Source organism: Chiloscyllium plagiosum, chromosome 19 (genome assembly GCF_004010195.1).
Source record: "Chiloscyllium plagiosum isolate BGI_BamShark_2017 chromosome 19, ASM401019v2, whole genome shotgun sequence".
In the NCBI taxonomy this organism is placed as follows: Eukaryota; Metazoa; Chordata; class Chondrichthyes; order Orectolobiformes; family Hemiscylliidae; genus Chiloscyllium; species Chiloscyllium plagiosum.
The window spans coordinates 5,402,331-5,424,864 of record NC_057728.1 but is presented as its reverse complement, the minus strand read 5'-3'; the positions used below and the strand labels follow the sequence as shown (position 1 = coordinate 5,424,864).

The 22,534-nt window shown below is 41.0% G+C and overlaps 1 protein-coding gene across 6 annotated transcripts in view; it reads right to left on the bottom strand.

The window, feature by feature from the left end:
* LOC122559478 (V-type proton ATPase 116 kDa subunit a-like) overlaps window positions 1-22,534 on the bottom strand; it is a 72,231-nt gene that overhangs the window by 43,673 nt on the left and 6,024 nt on the right. For 2 of the 6 annotated variants that reach the window (XM_043708970.1, XM_043708973.1), the window contains exons 2-7: window positions 15,251-15,382; window positions 13,730-13,808; window positions 10,723-10,820; window positions 6,462-6,587; window positions 5,326-5,423; window positions 593-719 (exon numbers count right to left, since the gene is read on the bottom strand). In XM_043708970.1, coding sequence (XP_043564905.1) covers window positions 593-719; window positions 5,326-5,423; window positions 6,462-6,587; window positions 10,723-10,820; window positions 13,730-13,808; window positions 15,251-15,367 — 645 coding nt within the window. In that variant the 5' untranslated portion in view covers window positions 15,368-15,382. Of the gene's footprint in view, window positions 1-592; window positions 720-5,325; window positions 5,424-6,461; window positions 6,588-10,722; window positions 10,821-13,729; window positions 13,809-15,250; window positions 15,383-17,151; window positions 17,343-17,390; window positions 17,525-22,534 lie in introns of those variants that run through there. The other 4 variants (XM_043708971.1, XM_043708972.1, XM_043708974.1 and 1 more) reach the window with 4 other exon arrangements.

The window sequence follows — 22,534 nt, the reverse complement described above, 5'->3', positions numbered from 1 at the left end:
GGAGGAAAGAAACCAGATCACCCAGAGGAAACGGACACAGACACGGGGAGGATGTGCAGACTCCACACAGTTGCCTTAGGCTGGAATTGAAACCTGGCACCATGAGGCAGCAGTGCTAGCCACTGAGTCACTGTGCTACCCCATTTGTTGAACAGCCAAATCATGTTCACTGATCTTAAGGGACTGACAAGGCCTACAAGGGATTCAGGAGAGGATGGCTATTTGGTGAGAGGAGGGGAGGGGAGGTGAGGATGGGGAACAAAAAGATAAAAAGTCATTGGTGGTGGTCCATGACTTTTCAACCTCCCAATAGGAACAGAAACAAATCCTGAATATAAAGGTTATACAATGGGTAAATAAGTTTGTGATCTGTCCATAGATATACAGTGGCAAGCACAAGCCAAGTTATTGCTAAACATTGTGGGGGAAAGAAGGGTACAGTGCAAGTGCAGTAAATTGATGAAGTATTTGCAACCAGGGATTCCCTGCATATTCTCTCATTTCAGATTTCTACCATTCCATTCTCTCATTTGACCTTGACATTAGACTTGGTACTCACTATCATTTGTGTGTCAATTTAAAAGTTCCTTACAGTGTTGGGATCCTCCAAGGGGACTTCCATCTCAGATTGCTTCATGTAGACATTCCCTCTGCAAGCTCTCCAGAGCAAGCGCTCAAAGGCAGCCATCCTCTCTCTCCTGATCACGCCAGTTATAAACCTGAAATAATCAAATCAGTCACCAAAAAAAAAAAAAATGACAAGGATGCATCACGGGGAGTCATTAAACTATAGTGCGGGTTCACAGAAAGTGGGAAGGCAGTAGTGATGTGGTATTATCACTGGACAAGTAATCCCGAGTTCAAGGCTGGTGTCTGGGGTTACTCAAGTGGGAAGAGTATGGTGGTATGTAGCACAGGATTCTTGCCCCAATATAAAGACAATAGCTGAGGTGGGTAAGCCAAGTGTGTAATTTTGCATAATGAGCTGGCACATTGGTTTGTCAGCACCATCGCATTCCTGGATTATTTTGTCACAGATGAGATATGGGGCACATTAGCTACTCACTCACAAGCAGCGGATGGCTAACAAAAATTTAAAGGCTAAATTAAAACCAATTCTGGATGTAAGTTTGCTCGTCGAGCTGGAAGGTTTGTGTTCAGATGTGGAAACCTGCCAGGTCAGCGAGGAAAACATACATCAGGAACCTCAACCCGAGTTACAAATCTTTTCAAAAATCATTAAACCCGATTCTCAGAGATTGAGCAGACTCTCTCAGCCAGTTTATGGGCTGTCCAAAGCATTGGGCAGGTCAGCTGCCTTATACTGGTGGGCAGCCTATACAGAGAGACCCAAGTTGTCTTTGAGGCCTACACTGTCCACAGCTATTGGATGCCCATTCGTTTTAATGTTATCCATGGGTACCCTCTCTCTCTCTCTCACACATACAAAATGGGAGTAGAAGTAGACCATTCGGTCCCTCTATCCTGCTTCACCATTCAATAGCATCATGGCTGATATGACAATATGTTCAGATATGACAATTTTTTTTCCTTAAAGGTTCTTAATTCCCCCAAGAGACAGCCTTGGAGCAGGGTGAAGGGTGGAGATAAAAATAACAATCAGCAGGCACAAAAGAATCATGTTCTCAGCTGTACACCACTGATATATCTAAAGCACTTCTTCAAAATGTAATAACTGTAAGAAATGCCAAGCCTAAATTTGTGTACTACAGATGCCAAGACACTTAATAATTACCAGATAAACATTCGGACACGATAAAGACCTTTTTGTTGCTCTGCATTTCTGATTGTGGACTGAAATCGGAAAAAGCCAAGGATTGTTGCACTTTTTCCAAAGTAAGGGACCCAACACTCATTAGAAGTGCTGTTTACACTGTTGCTGGTTCAAACAATGAGGGAGACCTAGTTACACGTGAGGTTGAGTCAGGGGTTTTGTGAACAAATGGAGATTTGACTAGTAACAAATAGTTGATTGGGTCTGTGAGACGGTGACCACTTAACAATAGAAGAAACCTCCTGCCTACTAACAGCTCTGTGACTGGCTCCCAGATAGCTGTACAGCTTACGGTAGGGGGTGGGGTGGGGTCATTGTGGTGGTGAATGTTTGAGTCAGAAGCCATTAGAAGTTTGGAAAGGAAGGAACTAAAAGCTAATTTACTCTCATCAGGAAGCTATGACTTTCATTTAGCAAGTCTGAGAGTTTTACAAGTGCTATCCAGTCACCCTGTGCCTCCTGCAAACAATTCAAACTATGTGGAGAAGGAATAATGAATTGCCTTCCCAGTCTGTCTGCCCATAACACCCGTGCTATTTTGTGTTTGTCTGTGTACGTATACCTGTACGTGGAGGAGTTTACATGTGGGTTAGAGATTTATCAAGTTGAATTATATGTCAACTATTCATAATGATTTCTATAGTTATAATAACTTGTCATGAATGGTAAATTTTGTTCAGCATAGAAACCTGGTACATGCCTTTTGCCCATTTCTCTCTTAGCTCCCCCAGCCCACAAGCCTCATTCCTGGGAAGGGTTTATGTTCAAAACATCAATTTATCTGCTCCTTGGATGCTGTCTGGCCTGCAGTGCTTTTCCGGCACTCAACCTTCGACTCTGATCTCCAGCATCTGCAGTCCTCACTCTCTCTGTGCCTTTTGTCAACCTGAACTAAAGTTGGGGAATTCTGCTTTCCTTAAAACAATATATAACTGTACTGATGACTCCAGGAATAACAGGCTGGATTCCCAGGAGATTACCCCAATGAGATGTGGTAGCACTGAGCAGCATCCTCACATTGGAATGTCCTTCAACTTTGCACTATGTCAAAGCACACCTATATCATAGAATCCCTAGTGTGGAAACAGGCCATTTGACCCACTGATCCTCTGAAGAGTACCCCACCCAGACCCATTCCCCTACCCTATTACTCTACATTTACCCCTGACTAATGTAGTTAGTCTGCACATTCCTGAACACTATGGGCAATTTAGCATGGCAAATTCACCGAACCTGCACATCTTTGGACTGTGGCAGGAAACCGGAGCACCCGGAGGAAACCCACACAGACGTGGGGAGAGTGTCAGTAGGAATGCACATCACTATTATTAAACTGATCTTACTAAAATCCTTTGTGAAATTTATCCCAGGTCACATATTTTAATGCCGATGCCAAACAATTGCAATCTACAGAATCACATTGAAATCTAGTGTGGTTGAATTGTCATGAAACTGTAGCTTTTATGGCCAATGAGGAGACAGTCAATACAACAGCCTGGTTGCAGTCAAAACACAGATCCCAGTCAAGAATAACAGCCCTATCATAATCTACGTTTTTCAGAAATCTCATGAGAAAAGCAACTGAAGCTGTTGTGAATGGTTTGAGCTCTCCTCTGTATCCAGGTTCAGGGGGAGTAGCTGTGAGGGATGGTGGAGGGGGCATGTGATGGGAGAGGGAGAGTCTCAAAGAATTGCCCAGTGTAATTTGCAGAGGGATAGTGAGGCAGGTTAGCCCATCTCCTCCATGCCACGTCGAAGCCAAAAGCAAAAAGTAGGAGAGATGGAAATTTTCATTGCTGGCTACCCTGGTTAGGTTTCTCATTTGAGAACCATTCTCAATTTTGCTGGATATGTGTGTCTGGTTAAAGTGAACAACTATAAGTTTTGCTGAGGATATATCATTAATTTTAAACATCATTGCAGTTGTTTTGGTAAATTGGCTATAACACAGGCATGAAAATGTCTTGCTGGAAAAGCACAGCAGGTCAGGCAGCATCCAAGGAGCAGGAGAATCGATGTTTCGGGCATGAGCCCTTCTTCAGGAATGAGGAAAGTGTGCCAAGCAGGCTAAGATAAAAGGTAGGGAGGAGGGACTTGAGGGAGGGGCATTGGAAATGCATTTCCAGCACCCCTCCCTCAAGTCCCTCCTCCCTACCTTTTATCTTAGCCTGCTTGGCACACTTTCCTCATTCCTGAAGAAGGGCTCATGCCCGAAACATCGATTCTCCTGCTCCTTGGATGCTGCCTGACCTGCTGCGTTTTTCCAGCAACACATTTTCAGCTCTGATCTCCAGCATCTGCAGTCCTCACTTTCTCCTATAACACAGGCATGAAAACCTACGAGGCAAACCTCAGGGAGGTCGACATTGATTGAGTTCCTGTTTCTCCAACAAGGAGAGCACGCCCTTTGTCTGGACGGGTTCTTTTCATTCAGTGAAGGCCAGACAACTTAGGTTCAGGCTGACACTGCCAAGGCTCGGAGACCAATGAACTGCTGTTTCGGTGAATCTTTGTTATCCCAAATGATATTGTAATGGGAAAGGTCTCTGGAATTTTTCATTCCACATCACGTGACCAAAGAGGGCCGATCCATCAATCCTCAGTGGGCACCTGCCCTACGGTCCTGACTGGCAGAGGCATTGGCTTCCTGTCTCTGCTATGGAGAGTAAATAAATTACAGGAAGCCAACCTGTACTTGGAGTTGGCAACCCGCCAGGTTTAGCCTGGAGTCTCCAGAGATTAAAGATTAATTTATTTTACAAGAAAACCCAGGAAACATTCATTTTCCTCTCAGCTCCTCACCCTCTTCTCTCACACAAGGAGGCACACAAAGCAAAATGTGTTCTTACATCCATTTCCATAGTCATTTTTTTGCATAGGCTGGCAACCGACTTATCAGCAGAAGATTAACATGGGCATGCACTTTTTTTTAAAAAACCTTTTCTCTTTAGTTGTGAAAATGCTAAATGGGATAAAGGGCTGTTTAATTGTATAATCCTTGCCTCCCAAATCACCTAACAAACAGCACTTTCAATTTAAGCAAAGGTGGAGAAGTAATGTGCCAGGCAACCAATGGCAGAAGTACAAGAGGTAGGTATTTGGCAGCAGGAACAATTCAAATCTGGCAACTGTGCCAGAGCTCTGTGTGTTGGCATCTATATGCTGGAGCTCAGCACCAGATGAATGCCAACAGTGCCCTGTTGCTCTCTGATGTTCAGCTGCTTCAGTTCCTACCAACCTACGTTGTATGTTTAATTAAGAAGGCACACCCCTATGAAGAGATTCTGTGCACACATCTGAATGGTAGGGGTTTCTCATTAATTTAGTCTGAAGAGTTGAGCATGGCTTCGTGCTTCCCCATACACAACGACAAACAGGATGTATTTTCAATTTACTAATTAAAAAAAACATCTAAATGCATTACCGGAATATAAAAGCCAAGACAGCCTGTAACCAGTTGAAACGTGCAGAGTAACCAAAGCTGCCACATGTCCTGTAACTGTGCCATATCATTGCCACACTTCACTTACCCTAGTCTGCCAGGAGCAATCACCCCAGATGCAGTCTGCAGTTCCAATAGGTGCATTGTATCTTCACTGAAGAAATCATCAGTCAAATTCGCTTCAGTCTGTAAAGAAGAAATTCCATTCATTTCTGCAGAAAGACAATTCAGCTGCAGCTTGAAAATGGGGATTGCGGTTTTCTGCTGAGTCACTAAGACTGGCTGATGGATGCAAAGCAAATCGCGTGCTTTTCTCTGTGGCATTGTTTAATACCAGGACAACCCACTTAAGACAGGATAGTTAGGAGATCTTTCTGTCCAACAGTGTCTTTGGGAATGGTGTCTCTTGTGCCAATGCAAACAGCTTTAGCAACGTAACAGTAACATGGATAGTTGCATGCCTACTGACATGATCACTGGACTTTTAATCCACAGATCCAGGCAATTTTTCTGACAACCCATTTTTCAAATCCAATGGCAGATGGTGGAATTTGAATGAAACAAAAATCTAGAATTAATGATGACCAAGATACCACCATCAATTGTCAGAAAAACCCAACTGCTTCATTAGTGCCCTAAAGGAATCTGCCACCCTCACCTGTTCTAGTCCATGTGACTCCAGATCCACAGCAACATGATTGACTATTAACGGTCCTCCGGGCAATTAGGGATGGGCAATAAATACTGGCCTAACCAGCAATGCCCACATACCAGGGATGATTTTTATAAAAATTCATTGGTACTCCAGTGTCTCTAGGTCAAAAACCCCAGGAAATCCATCCTAACAATACCAGTGAATCAATCCCAGAAAGGTGACTCACTGACCTTTAAGGTTGTCCTACAGGACAAATAGGAAATGGCTAAAAATAATCAGACTTGCCAGAAATGCCCACATCCCTAGTGGACAGCGTGTGGTCTTGGGACCTGTTTTTCAATTCTTGAGGTGGGAACAACTTTGTATTTATCGGTGAGCTTTTATTGGAAATAGTGGATCCTTTAACAAGGGTTTTATGCATTTTTACAACCTGTCTTTTTAATTGCTTCAATCGGACTCAGTTGAAAATTCCTCCAAGCACCAGATGTGACAATATCATAAATTCACAGTTACAATCCAAAACTCCAATACTCTTTCCACCTCAGGGCACAGTGTTTGGTTAAACTGACCTCAAAGAAGTCCTGTGTTTTTTTCAGTAGGTGCTTGAGTTCAGTAAGCTCCAGAAAGTTCTGTTTCAATGTCTGTTGGTTCTGATTCACTTCCCTCAGATCATTCTCGAGTTTTTCCAGAACCACCTGGGAAAGGCAAAACAACATACAAAAAAAAGAGTACATCTTTGAATTAATCTATCAGCCACTACAGCAAAGCAATGGGGTAGTAATGAAGACCAAAACAAAATTAGTAAGCATAGCTTCACATATTTCAATGCAATAAGTCCATCCTTTAACATTGTTAACAGGTAAACACCATTATTACCATGCATAGAGTTTAAATAAACATTGGGAGAAGAGATGCTAAGATGGACCCCCTTTTGTATCCTTGCTGTAAGATGTACACAACATGAGAAAAGTTGGATAGGTTGGGAAAAAAGATGTGGAAACTGGTCAATTAACATAAGCTTAAAGATATTAGGGAACAATAGAAGATAAAAGAAGCATAGAGGTGGATAAGGTTTAGAGGGCAAACAATTCTATTACATTTTACAAGGGAGCTCCCTGAGCTAAGTGATAAGAAACCAATATTGGACTCGAGAGGAAACATTCAGGAATTGAGCAAGGAGTGTGGCGAAATCAGGAGTAGCACAGTAAAGGAACAATTGTTGAAAGAAGCTACAGTACTGGAGATACTGGAGGGGAAAAAAAAAGAGACAGGTTATTGAAGCTTTATTTCTGTCAGAAATCAGGACAAAGACATGAATATAAAATCTCAAAGGTATAAACATTTATCCTGCATGAGAAGAGAGCTTTGCTTGGATGGTCAACTCTGATCGAAGTATTACCGTAAACAATGCACCAAGGAGTTATTTGTCCCACCATTTGCTTAATTTGTTTTGAAGCAATCAAAAGCCTGAGGACTAATGGTCCCCTGGTGAAGTCTCCATGGCAACACCTTGACCAGAATCAACTTGCACCATGTTCTCCGACAACGTAAGTTGTTGCTTGCTTTGGTATTCTTGCATCTGTCTTGTAATTATCAAGGTAGAAAGCTTTAACAGTGTATCTTTCTTCACTAAACCTCAGGTTAAATACTATCAAGCGACAATTTATAATAGAAATATTTTAAAACGAGTATAGAAAACTCCTTGTTAAAGAGATAAGCATAGGAGAAACTTTTCATGATCTCAGGATACCCCAAAATACAGAATATACTTTCTTGAAGTACAGTCATTGTTATAACATAGGAAGCAAATACCAAAGCATTGCCACCGATAGTAATGTAATAACAATAAATGATCTGTTTTAGTTGTGACTATGTTGTCCATTTAAAAGGTTATTTTATTCTGGTCCATTTTTTTTAAAATGAAGAGAGGCAGGTCAGAGGTACCAAGCTGGCTACTGAGGACCACTTGTGTAAACAGATTGGAAGACCTCGAGTGTTTTTTTTAAAAAAACAGCCTGAATGGATGTGGCCAGCACTCTCAGATGAGGATTTCTGAGTAACATCAGAAATTATTGGGGTCTCAAAGGTATTGGATGCTTCAGTGTTGCTGGTGTCTCTCAATGTTTTATTGACATTAATTTCCTCCTGGATTAGAAAACTGCATTTGAGAATGTGTTTCTGAATTTGCCTTTTTGCCAAGGTGTGTTTATGGGATGTTACCAAATTGGAACAGTTAATTAGCAATAGTTACTGTATCTATTATTCTGTTAAGTTTCCAATAGAGTTAAATTATTTTAAATTCCTTTTTCTTTAGTTGTATTTTAACTACAGTGTTTAAATAGATAGCATTTTGCTTAATGTTGAGTAGTTTGATCAGTTACATTACTTCAGGAACATTTTACATGTGTTCTTTTATTTTAAAGACCATAAAGCCTAGTGTACATTCTTAAAACATTTTGAGGGGGTTTGGTCTAGTAACATAGTGGTGTTGGTTGAAGGATCATTGACTAGAACACCAAGGAGAATTTCCCAACTCTTTAAAAGTGTGCCATGGCACCTCTTACATGCAGTTAAGGTTAGAGAGGACCTCAATTTTTTGTCTCATTTGACTTGTTCATCAGAAGGACCAATAACTACAAAAATAAATCTAAAGGCCTCATGTACAAGAATTGGCTCAAAGCTCAAAAACAGCAGTGTTCGCAAACATATTCCCAGTATTTGAGGAAGGGAATTTTGCCAAAAGAAATCAAAGATTAAGGAGTATACAGGTAGATATAAACAACTGGGAACCATTCCAGAATAGAATTGGTGCAGGAGAAACAAGTGATACTTAAACCAAACAAGCTAGAAGAGTCTTGGGAAAAGTATTGAGGCAACAGGAGGAAAGCATTCAAACTGAACAGATTGGAGGAAAGGATAGTGAAGTGCAGGATCCCTGACAAGGCAGAGAAGAAGGGAGAAGAGAATCAAGGGGTATAGGAACAATTATCTTTGAGATACACATGAATCAGAACCTAAGGGGAGGCGGACATGGGGGATAACGCAATAAACAAACCAAGTGTTGAACCACATAACCAAAAACATGAAACACAAGTCAGGTGAAGGAAGGCTGAAGCACCAGAGTTGTGCTCCTCAATATGGGGTCCATTTTTAATCAACCAGAACTCACGGACACATCCTGGTGTTAAAGCACTTCGTAACAGAGACAGAAGGCTGGTTCTCTGCTACAAGTTTGAATGTTGAGAAAAGATCAGATGTACTTGGGCCAGGGAAACAGAATCAAGAGGTTATCTTATCATTTTTAGGCTAATTAAGGATTTAAGCGCTAACTTGGAACCTTAAACCCAAGAGTATAAACTGGGGACTGTAATTTTACAATAACTATTATCATTGCATATAGGAATTGATTAACTCGTAGAATAAGTTAAATACATAGTGTAGCAAAAACATTGGTTCCATTCTAACAACAATTAGAAACTGTAATGGAGCAAATGTTAGGATTTACTGGGTGGGTGAATGAATAAACTGTTCAATGGCCAATGAGAAAAAGTACTATGTAAGTCAAGTATTGTGCAACTATTTGCTACAAATTTTCCACTTGTGAAATTATTATGTTTGCAAAAATAAATGAATAACAGTAATGCTCAACGATATGGCTCAAACATGTTGGGCAATCTGAATAGTTTCTACTGCAATACAATGTGATGAAAGATCATTCACCATCTCAAGAATGTTCCTCTGGAATGGCATGCATACAGTTGCCAAGTTTCCATTCATAGGGTTAAAGGTCGACCTACAAACCTGCCCCTTTCCTGTGAATATGGGTTAATAATGTCAGATAAGGAGTTTAAACTGTAACAGGTAGGCTCTGACCCACACATTAACCCACTTTGGGTGTCACTTCCTGAGGTAGTGTGCCCTTGTGTGCAGTGAACATTACACTGTAATGCACACAGTGCATTTGAGCAGAGTCTTTAGCCTAGTCCCCTGTAAGATCCGAACTGGAGTAAAACTCCATCCAACAATGCTCCTTTTAGTGCTGCAGTCTTGTTAATGTGAACACAAATGCCAGACAAAAGAAAATCTACTCTAAAACAAAGCTGTGGATGCCGGAGATCTGAAACATGCAAGAACAGAAATTGCTGGAGAGACTCAGCAGGTCTGGCAGCATCTGCTAACAGAAAGCATAGTTAATGTTTTGAGCCCAATTCCAAAGATGGGGCACTGGACTCGGAATATTAACTCTTTCCTCTCCACAGGTATTGACAAACATGCTGACTTTCTCCAGCAATTTCTGTTTTTGTGAATTTTAAAATCTACACTCTGCCTGACTGTCATGTGATGAAAATCCAAGTCAATAGGGGGTGGGAATTAGAAAATTCCTTAGTTGGTTAAAAATAAACCAGGAGATCATGTTTCTTGGAACATGAATGTGGGCCACAAGACTTAGACTTAATCTTCAGTGGCAAGGATTCAAATCAGAAGATGATCACAGCAGGCTCATCAAGGATGTTCAGGAATGGAACTTCACTGTCACTTAGTGGCAGCACACTGGCTATAGACTGCGCCCACGTTTCTGTGAGCCCTCCAAGTCCAGCAACAGCTACCCAGCACCATTCTGGAAGCATCGATCATTATAGCCTATTCTCTACAAATAAAAGTGTTCGGAGTTAGCATCCAGGGGGCCAAGATTGTGACAATCCCAATTTGTTTTATATAGAACCCTTCCAACCAGCCAAGGAGAGATTTGATTTCACACTTGGATTCAGAAATGGCTACATTCCATAGCATACAATGATGGTCTAGACTGTGCAATATTTCCCTCCTTACCTCCAGGTCAATCATATCTTTTGGAAGAGGAGCCTGGGGATTCTCTCCATCATCTTGGACAACAATCTGATCCTTTTCCATTTCCGTCTCCAGAAATCCTACAAATTCAAGACACCAGTAAGTCAACTGGTGACTAATGCGCTGTTCTCACAATCGAGATCTCTGCATTGAATCCAAATATCATGGGAAGCTTTTGAAGAAAAATATATAAACTACAGCAAATGGCTGGAATCTTAAATGCACTCTTCAGGGTAGATTCAATTGTGGCTCTCAGTGGGGAACCGGATAAATACATGAAAAGGAAAGGAATTGCGGGGCCACAAGGAAAAGGTGGAATGGGAAACTAATTTTCTCTGGCACAGAGCTGGCAGGCTGAGGGGCCTCCTTCTGTACTCTGACTGTTCTGATTCTCAATGCTAAAAAGATTAATTTCTTTAGTTATCAATTTAAACAAGCTTCTCCATTCAGCCAAGAATTAAAGCATTTCTTTCTTATTTCATGAAACTTGATTGTTAATTTATTTTTACATCTCCCATTTCAATCTCCTCAAGATTCTATTTCCCATAAGTTTCTTGCAGTTAATCATACTGGAACAGCTTGTTTCGAGTTAAGGGCTGTCTTACACTCATGTCAAATGTCAAAACATCAAAACACATTCAGAGAAATATTTTGAAGTGCAGTGATGCTTGGCAAACGTAGCAGTTATTTGAGAGCTGCACACTGTCAGCAGGGAGATAGATCTGCTTAGTGACTCGGTCTTCAAAGATAAAACAGTGAAAATAAAGGATTCAGCTCAGCCTGAGCTGTGCTGTGTCAGTACTACCCAGGATGTGCCTCTATTTTTCATGTTAACTAATCAGAATACCCATTCTCTTCTTCATACATTTCTTTTACCCCTCCCTAAAAACGTATGTTTGCTATTAAGCTCAACTACTCCATGTGGTGTAAGCTTCACATTATAAACACATTCTCGGCAAAAAGATTTTAAATTCTTCATTGCCTTTATTGGTGAATAACCTTTTATGAGAGCTGACATTGGACCCCCCTCAAGTACAACATCTACTTTCCTAAGTTCCGATGTAATTTTAAACACCTCCTCTGAGGAGTCCCAGCCTGTTCCGTCAGTCATGAACTCCCCATTTTGATACCATTCTTGCAAATCAATTTTTGACTTTTGCCAGTGCCTCTATTTATTCTGTAATAAGTAGCAATACTGGGTTTTCCAAGTATGGTTTAACCAAGGTTTTATAGCCTCTCCGTTTATCAGTTTTTCTCTTCTAGAATGAAGTGCTTTGTTTGCATGTTTTATTGTAACTTGCATTCCTTTTGTAGACTGTACCCTTGGATGTCTTTACCTCTCCCACTTAGACTTATTGTGGAAAATGGTTTCCTTAGATTTCACACCAAATAAACTTGCCCATACTTACATGCTTGACATTAATTTTCCATTTTTTATTCATATCTTGTATAGGGTCACCTTCTTTTAGAAATAATCACCAAATTTGATATCATTAGCAAGTTTCAAAAAATGAAATTGTGATTTCAAAGACTAAATTTATTACTTGTTTGGTGAACAATGGTGATGACAGCACCTAGTCCTGTGCACTTTCATCCAGTCTCAGTAACTACCATTAACACTGAAACTGCTTTCAGTTTTTGCAACTATCCATCGATTTTGCTACTTATTTCCTGTCTCCGCATGATTTGACCTTAGACAGGAGTGCACTAAACTGAACCTCACTGAAGACCCTTGAAAGTCCACATATATTGTACTAAACCTATTATATTACTCTCTTCTATTGTTTGTTACTTTCACAAAGAACTCAATAAGGCTCTTCAAAATCAACTTTTCCTTTTAAGAGTGAGAGTAAAGAGTTCCACTTTGTTCCATTTTAGGGGAGGAGGATTTAACAGAAACCAGTCTTATTCAGGACCCAGGAATTGGAACCCCTCCACTTCCCCCTCCCACCTCAGCCAAAGAAGGAGGTTTCAGCCCTCTTGTGCTGATGGTATCACTGAAAGTGATGGCTGCTGCTAGTCAGGTTACCAGGGAGAGGCCTAGGGTTATGAAGAGACCAATGCCACAGGTACACAAGGATGCTGTGGGAGGGCTTCACAGACATGGAGGCTCCCAACTGTCCATCCCCTCCCCAGTTCCCTCAAACCAGGCACAAAAACAGTTTGCTCTTCAGTCTCCCAGTCCAGTTAAATACCAGTGCGATGAAGCCCTTAAGTGGACAGGAAATAATCAAATGCAACCTCCCCTACCTACACCCAAGTCCAAACGTTCCTCAAGGGGAAGCATCAAATTCTGTCCTCAGCTCCCAACTTTGACAACGCGAATGAGGTAATTGAAGTCAGGTCATGTCAGATGTTAAAATCTCTCCAAATACCTTCCACTGATACTTGCAACTTGACAACATAGAATAGAGGCTAACTTTGCCCTCAGTCCTGCCAAATTACCCACATTTGTTGAGAATTTGTTTCTGGTACAAGGGACTGGTATGAAGAATTTTGAATTGCCTTTGGCGAGATAGGAAAAGGACTGCACAGCAGCAGGTCAGTAGACTCGCAGTCAAATTCATAAAAAAAAAGATTGCAAGCTTTACTCATCTGACAGTGTACATTGGCAACAGTTCTCAATAAAACAGCAAATACATTTTTACAAACCCCATAAAATAAAATTGAATTTACAGAACAGATATAGGCTATTTGTCCCAGAGCATTTCTATTCAATGCCAACATTACTAGATCCCAAGGTTAGCAAAAGCATTGAAAATGATTTGGGTGTTAGGCGAGGGCAGAAAGAGAATAAAATTTAAAACATCAGCCTGATAGTTCTTTAATACCTCGGTTTGGGTTTATCCCTATTTCTGATTAAATATCTGTTGGAGGAATTGATTTTATTACGAGCGGAGGATTTAGGAGGGTCTTTATAGAATCAGTGTTAATATTTTAAAAGAAAAAAAAAAATACGCCTTGACCATTTTCAACAAAGCACACTTACGAAGAATTCGCTCCATCACTTCGCAACGTCGAATTTCATTCACAAATTTCCGCTGGAATGAGTTGACACTTAAGTTCAGCTGTAAAAAAAAAAAAGAGACAGACAATATAGTGCTGCTCCCTATTATTACTGGTTCTAAATATAGAAACATCACCACCTGGAGTTTCTGTGCTCATACAGCAAATATTCTAAAGCATGACCAATTCTAACTTGTGACCTGGGAGTGACAACCAACATCTGAAGACACAGACATCAAAAACAAATTCTCAATAAATGTACAAATGTCAAAGAAAAATCTCTATATATGTCCAAATACAATACAAAATTTTCTATTTTATATTTTTAGACATATATGCACACACAAAATTGATTAAGGAGCTCCATTAAAAATAATATCTTTCATACTGAAGACCAGATCAGGATGCAAGGATATTTGGGAAAGATTAGGTGTTAAATGTAAAAAACTGGATAGCATTCCAAGTTGTTGCCACAATACAGAAAGAGCATTTACATGGGAATACTGGCGGGCAAATAATCACTCACACGCATCCCCCACAAATACAGCTTGCTTTATACATTCTCAATCCTCACAGCTTTTTTAAAAAAAAAAGTGTAAAATTTCAGGAGGGAGATGTTGGAGAGAACTTAATTGTATCTTGCAAGAGTCAAAGCCTATGGAAGGAAAGACAAATGTTGGGGATAATTAAGCCACTTGAATAAAAAAAAAAGAAGATTCTTGTCCCACAAATTGCAGTCCATAGCATGATCATAAATGAGGCCCAGCAACAGTGTCTCAGTCAAAATGTGAGCAACACAGCAAGGCCCATTTTCTAAAATGACTCTCCGTTCACACTGGAGAGAAACAAAACTGGGCACAAGCACAAAAGAAAACACTGAACAAGGTATTAGTCAAACACAGATAGGCTCTCGGTGTCTGGAGAGATGGAATAAGTGAAATCTAAACTCAGTCATAACATAGAGCCAACCTGCATTTCAGAAGTTGGCTACAGCTTCACATGAAGAAATTGGAGGAGGATATGCACGAATGTTTAAATAATTCACTCTTGTACTATTTCTCTCTCTCTCTCTCTGTATTGATGCTACAATGTTATTTCTGATACCAAGAATGTTAGAAAAAGCTGGAGGCGTAATCTAAGCAACAGGGGAGGCATCAGGATATCCAGGTAAGGGTGATCACAGAGGGGTGAAGGGTAAGTCATGGCCTGTGTCAAAAATGAAAAACATCTACGGAAAAGACCTGCAGTTCAGGTTTAAAGGAGCTAGGGAAGAAAGTACTGCAAAAAGGTAGCCATCTCTGGATTACTCTCATTAGTTGTCCCATCTACTAGACATATTTTGTTGGACTTGCATCATCACTCAGTCAGTATCTGGGAACTCACTAGCAAGCAATGCTGTGGGAGTTCTTCCATCACATGGACTGCTGTAGTCCAGAATGTGAAACTGAGCGCTTCCCAAGGCTAACTAGGGATGATCATTAAATGCTGGTCATTAAATACTTACATCTCGAAACTGCATAAAGCCGAGCTCTCCCAGCTCAGAGATGCAGCAATACGCAGCCTCAACTTGCAGAAACAGCTGCGTTAGGCACATCTCCTCACTTCGAAATAAGGATGCCATCCTTCTGTCGTTTCACTGAGGAAGAAGATTTAATGGGTGTAGTAAGTGATACCGTTACAACTCACTGAGGTGGTACGTTGAACATTGAGCCCACTGTTCCTGGAGTCATACTAAACATTAAATGTTTACATTAAGATACACACAGTAGCCCAATTTACCTGACTTTCAGACCAAGCTTGATGGAAAATACATACCAAGTACTCTGCACTAAACATGAATCACTTATTTGTAATTAAACTCTAGCTACAGATAAACAGACATAAACCATTGATCTTACAGTCACAGAAGTGTACAGCATAGAAACAGTCCCTTTGGTCTAAGTCAGCAATGCTGACCAGATATCCTAAATTAAACTAGTCCCATTTGCCAGCATTTGGCCCATATCCATCTAAACCCTTCCTATTCATCCAATCATCCAGATGCCTTTTAAATCTTGTAGTTGTATCAGCCTCCATCATGTCCTCTGGCATCTCATTCCATACACACACACCATCCTCTGTGTGGAAACGTTGCCCCGAGATCCCTTTTAAATCTTGCCCCGCTCACCTTAAACAGATGCTTTATAAGTTTTGGACTCTTCTACCCTTGGGAAAAGACCTTGGCTATTCATCCTAGCCATACCCTCAAATTCCATTATAGATTCTCCCAATACACAGGAAAAAGAGATTGTTGGTGGATGTAGCAGAACTAGAAAAATCAGTTCAGTGGTCTGTGTTTGCCATGCAGTTTCAAGGAATTGTAAATTAACACTAGCGGGTAGGATTGGATCTTTTACAAATTTTTATTACTATGATAAAACTAAGAACTGCAAATGCTGGAGATCTGAAACTAAAACAAGTTGTGGTGAAATGAAACTGAGCAGTGGGGACAAGGCAGAATTCACGTTTCAACCCTAATGACCCTTAAATTGCATTACTGCTGCTTATACATTTGAATCTGAGCATGATCTTAATCATCTGAATGAAAAAGCTCTAGGAGTGAGGCGAGTGTGACTACTGGTTACCCTCCAACACACTCTGCTGGTTGGAGTCATTTCTAGCGCAAAGGAAAAAGGATTGTGGTTGTTGGAGGTCAGCCATCTCAGCTCCAGGACATCTCTGCAGAAGTTCCTCAGGGTAGTGTCTTAGGCCCAACCATCTTCAGCTACTTCATCCAATGACCTTCCCTCCATCATAAGGTCAGAAGTGGGGATGTTCACTGATGATTGCACAATATTCAGCACCGTTCGCTACTGAAGCTGTCCATGTTAAAATGTAAAAGACCTGGACGGTATCCAGGTAGGGATAATGAATAGCAAATGATATTCACAAGTGTCAGGAATGACAATCTTTAACAATATAGAATCTAATTAAACCTCATGACATTTAATAGCATTTTTATTACTGAATCCTAGACTACCAAAATCCTGGGGGTTACCATTGATGAAAAGATGAACTTGACCAGCCAAATAAATACGGCGGCTACAAAATCAGCTTAGTGGTTGGGAATTCTATGGCAAGTAATTACTGTCCACTGTCTCCAAGGAACTAGTTGGGTGTCTGATAGAATGCACTCTATTTGCTTGAACGGGTTCAATTTTAACAACACTCAAGCAGCTCAACACCATCCTGGTGAATGGCACCCAATCCTTCACCTTCAACACTCATTGCCTCCACCAACACACATTAACAGCTATGTGATACCTACAAGGTGGTCAACAGCAACTCCTAAGCATAGTCCAAACAAACAATATCTACCACCTAGAAAGACAAGGACAGAAGATGCACAGGAACACCATGACTTACAGTATCCCCTCTAAGACGCACACCATCCAGAGTTAGAAATGCATGGATGTTCCTTCATAGTTGCTTGGTCAAAGTCATGGAGCTCTCCCCTTATCAGCCTTACAGGGTACCTTTCAACCCAAGGACTGCAGCAAATCATGGAGACAGGGTAATTACCTTCTCCAAAATAATTAGGAAATGAGCAACAAATGCTAGCCCAGCCACTGATACAACATCCCACAAATAAAAAAAGAAATTACCAGTGTATTTTAAATAAGTTACCAGTAATTTAATTCCACTCTTCAACTACTGACTTGAACCATTCTCCTTCTTGAAACTTTTCACAGTACAATTGGTTCCATGAAAACAGAAATAAAAATAAAGACCTTTGCAAGGCAAATGCAGTTACATTTGGAGTAACCATGTGACCTGATGTCATGAGATTAAGTGTCACATGGGCAGAGTCACATGATAAGCACCTCCTCCTCCAATCCAGAATGGTTCCAAACAAAATGGCTGCTGTAATGTACAGTACTTTAGGGTATTTTGAAAAGAAAATCCACCGATCATCTTAAAAACCTGACACCATTGAATGTTTGTCGTGATAGCTTCAACCAGGAAAGAATAAATGGGCAGAAATATTTGTAATGTTTTTGCTACTGCCAATGCAGAGTGCTATCTTCACTTGATCGATGTTCTTCAGCAACTCCCGGTCCTTGCTAACTTACATGAGAATTAATCACAGTAGCTGTCTTATTGCAAGAGCTTTGAAATCTCGCTGTGAGGGTGAAATTAACAATCAGATATTCTCATGGAAAACTTGTTTTTGTTAAAAATTGGCAGAGGGGGTCAATTTTGTTTAACATAAATGTTTAAAGGTTTCATATGACTTCCTGACTTTGTGGTTCTATTTAAAGAGCCTAAAGATCCCATATGCACTATTACCTGCATTTTTAACTCCTGTCAGCTTCAAATATTTGTTCACAAGCACTGCTAAATATCTCGGTTCTTCGCTGCTTTAAAATGTTACATTGGAGCGGATGCCATGTCTCACTATTCTTCACATCAAAATGTATCACCACACCTTTTGCATTGAATTGTATCTGTCACATGTCATTTATTCTAGCTGTCCTCTTGAAGTCTGTTGTTATCTTCCTTAATTCTTCCAGGTTTTGTGCCATCTGTAATATGACTAGACCCTGAGTGATGTTCCTTAGTTTGTTACACTTCCAGACAGGATAGCCCAAATGTCAGGCACCTTCCAGTGACGAACACTGAACTGGTTCCCTTCTGTGTTCAGCCCTCCCCGCCCCCTCCTCAGTTGTATGTTTGCAACAAGGTTAACTTGGCAAGGATGTCTTCCATTATGCATAATCTTCCTCCCAGACTCCAATAAATTTCTGCTTTAAATGGAGCCAATTTAACCAGACTTTCAGACATTAATGAAGAGTGAGTTTATTAATCCCGACACATAAGACGAAACGCGAATGCCAAAAAACAGATTCGGAATAAGAAGTAAGTTCAAAAAAGTTTTATTTTTAACTTAAAGGTTAAAAAACTAACAGATATACAGATCAACATTTGAAATATTCACAAAGAGCAGGTAGTTAAACATTGCATCTTTTGCAGTCCAAGTTATTGGTGGAGTTGACATTCTTAGCAGGACAGATGGTTTTTGTGATTCCAGGTTTTGCCAGCTGATCGAAGTTCCACTGTCATGATTCAATTTTTAAATTGGTTTGCAGCACTCAGAGTGAGACTGTACCTTTGCCTGCAACACATGAGGGAATAGTCTTTCGACTGTGGCCTTCATAATATGCTAACATTTGAATCTTAGCTGGTCCACATGGGAGTGTTCAATCCCACTAGTTCACTCCAGTAGAGTTGCAACTGGCTTTCTATCCTCTATCCTTGTTTATTCTTCAAAGAGTAAAGCAGGATCTATGTGTGTAGTTTGGCATATAAGCCAGAACTTTCCCAATCTCTGAATAATGTGCACATTGATGAGTCCATTGAGATAATAAGGTGAGAAATGAGATTCATAACATTGGGAGGACAAGTCCAATTTTCCACAGCAATTACAGAGCAGTGTGAGGTCTGTTTGCATGAATTATTATTCCATTATTCCCTTATTTTACCTTATTTTCACTTCAAGAATCAGGATTTCTGACTGCAATTATATTTGAGTACAGGAACAAGGATGTCTTGCAACAATTATACAGGACCTTGGTGAGGCCACAACTGTAATATTGTGTGCAGTGTTGGTCTCCTTATCTGGGGAAGGAAGTTTTTGTTGTATAGGGAGCACAGCAAAGGTTTCCCAAGTTGATTCCTGGAATGGCAGACTGATGTACAAAATGAGATTGTGTTGGTTAGAATTGTATTCATCTGGAGTTTAGAAAAATGAGGAATTTAAGTGCAGAAAGACGGTCCCTGATCCTGGGGGAGTCCAGAACAGGGGGTCACAGTTCAAGGATAGGAGGCAAACCTTTTCAGACTGAAATCAGGAGAACTTCCTTCACCCAGAGAGTGTGAGCCCGTGGAATTCACAACCACAGAAAATGGTCAAATATTATGTGTTTTCAAGAAGGAGGTAGATGGAGCTCATGTGACACAAGGGATATGGGGGGAGGGCAGGATTTGGGATTGAACTCGATGATCAACCATGACCATGTTGAATGGTGGAGCAGGCTTAAGGGCCTACTCCTGATCCTACATTCTACACTTCTACATACAGTTAAATGCAGTTTCCAACTCTCCCAAATGCCAGAAAGAAACAAGAAGATGACAATTGCTGACATGAACAACAGAGTGGACACAGGTGTCACCAGTCCACTGCTTGCTCCTCTGCACCTCCACTTTGGGCAGCAGTGCCCAACATCCCAGGGCACACTCCATGGGCAGCGAGCACCTGAACCCCTAGCCATGGAGGTTGGCATCAGACATATACCAGCCTCTTCACTCACTCATGACACATTTCCAACCCACTTACAATATAGAGCTGCACTTCAGTGCCACAGTGGATGGCACCAATACCTTTCATTCTAATACTGCTGCCAGGATATTTTGGCAGAGTTGTGCACAGGAGTAGGCTACAAACCCCTGGTCTGGATCAGGGTGCATCGCAGAACTCCTTGTTTGCTCCCTTAGCATTCATTCACCTTGTACCTGCTGAGTAGCTCCCACTATCTCTGCCTTGTCTTATGATGTTTTGCCCCCTCAGTCAGAGCTTAAAGACTCACAGTATGTCTGTCGTACCTTGCAGCTTAGTGCAGGCATAAGATCAGGCAGCTGATCCTGGTTGTTAGCAGTGATTAGTTAAGGAAGTATTGCTCTACTGAACCATGATACATCAATCTCACACCTACACCGGGCACCAACAGCTTATAGATCAAATACACTGCATGTTCTTCAACCAAGTGGCCATGTCCCAATGTCAAAAAGTGTTAGAGTAATAGAACATGGAAACAGACCTTTCAGTCCAACTTGTCCATGCCATCCAAGTTTCCCAAACTAAACTAGTCCCACTTACCTGGCTGACTTTAGTCACATTTTCATTGAAACATTCCAAAGTAACACAATGCTGGTTTGATCCACATTTGAGTCTTAGCTTGATTGGACTAATTACAAGGACAGACTGAAGGCAGAGATAGCCTGAAGCTGTGTCACTCATAGTTACACTCCAAACACACTCCATGTCATTTGGCAATATTTATTATTTAACTCAGGAAACATCAAATATGTTTTTAACCATAACAGATTGTATCTCTGGGAATTACAGAGAAGGTGTCCTATAAACCCACATCGGAAAGGTCAAAATTTTGCACGGAGAATTCTAGTTATTTTCCTAAGAGCTCAGCTCTGAGGAATTTCCCTAATGCTTCGCAAAGTGAACTTGCAACTTGTTGAAAAGGTAAGAATTGGAATTGTTGGAAGAAGGAACATGAAGTGTATTGTGTGCACCATAAGTGGTGTGTAAATAGCCCTATAATTTGTGTGATAGACACAAGCTGCAAATTGCCATGGGTTGCTGGATTATTTGTGTTTCCCCACTATTATCCTCGAGGTAAGATGGGTAAAGAGTTGGAAATGAGCAATGCCATGGTAGGTAGGTAGGTAGGATAGCTCGTTAATGAGATGTTTTTGGTAAGACATATTGAGAAATCTTGCTCAGCCTGGAAATGAGAATCCCTTCAAAAAACTCAACACGACTTGCACTTTGCCAAAAAAAAAAGTGGTAGATTCATCTCATTAGATATAAGGTTTGAAAATGAGAATGAGATTTTTAAGCTCTTTGAGCCAATGTGGTTCATTTGGTACAACGGTGGTGGGTGAACTAGACTAGATCCAAGTCGAGAAATGGGCTTCAGAGTTATGGATGAGCTCAAGTTGATACAGCGTGCAAGTTTGGGATGGCCTTGAGAGCACAACATGGATGAAGGGATTAATAGTAGAAGAAATGAAGCAAGGATGAAGGTGCCCAATGCAATGGAAGTGGAAGTAAGAGGTTAAGAGACTATGTAGGCTCAGCTCAGTATCAGAAAACCTGGTGAGCAGTCATATACTCAGCCTTGGACAGTTCTTGGAGGAAAGAGTGGACCTTGTCACTCATATCAAAAGCAATGGAGTAAGTCTTCCCAATATTAAAGTTGAAAGGAATTTTGTCCTTCTCACTGTTAGATATGAGATGAGCATCAGTCAAAGCAGAGACAGTGGTGTTGTAGGATGTTATTGGCATGCCTTTACAATGTGATGTGCTGCTGAAGGTGTCTCTAAGGGGCCCACATAGTTAGCAATAGCAGAGCAGGCCAAGGATAGATCCTCGCTAGACTCCAGATTTACCAATGTGGAAGTGGAAAGAGAAATCATTGCAAGTGATCCTCTGGCCACAATGGAATATATAAGAAAAAGCTCCACCCACCCACTGGGATATCAACTGAGAAGGAGTAGGACGTTCCTGGTGAGGGTGGCTTGACGTCGTGATCCATGGGTCGAGTGCTTGGGGGGCACACATTGGAAGCATCTCTGACAAATAATCCAGCAACTTGTGCCAATGGGGGGGCTTTCAAACCTATCTCCCTACCCTATCACCCAGGGATGGGGGATGTTTGACAACTGAAGAGAGTCTAATGTGTCAACCCAAGGCCTCACATGGCCAATGGCAGGTGGACTTCCCAACACCTTCCTTGAATTGCATTGCATTGCAATGGGTTTGGAAGGCAGGTGGGTAGGTACTAGGAAAGGCATGTGGATAGGTACCAGGAAAGGGTGCTCATAGCTTTGTGTTTAATCTTACTAACACCTACCACATCCCCTCCCCAACATTACCCACTTCCTGCTAGCCAGACAATTCGCTCCCAGAGGAGTGTAAAATTCTGCCCCATATTTGAACCCATCCAAACAA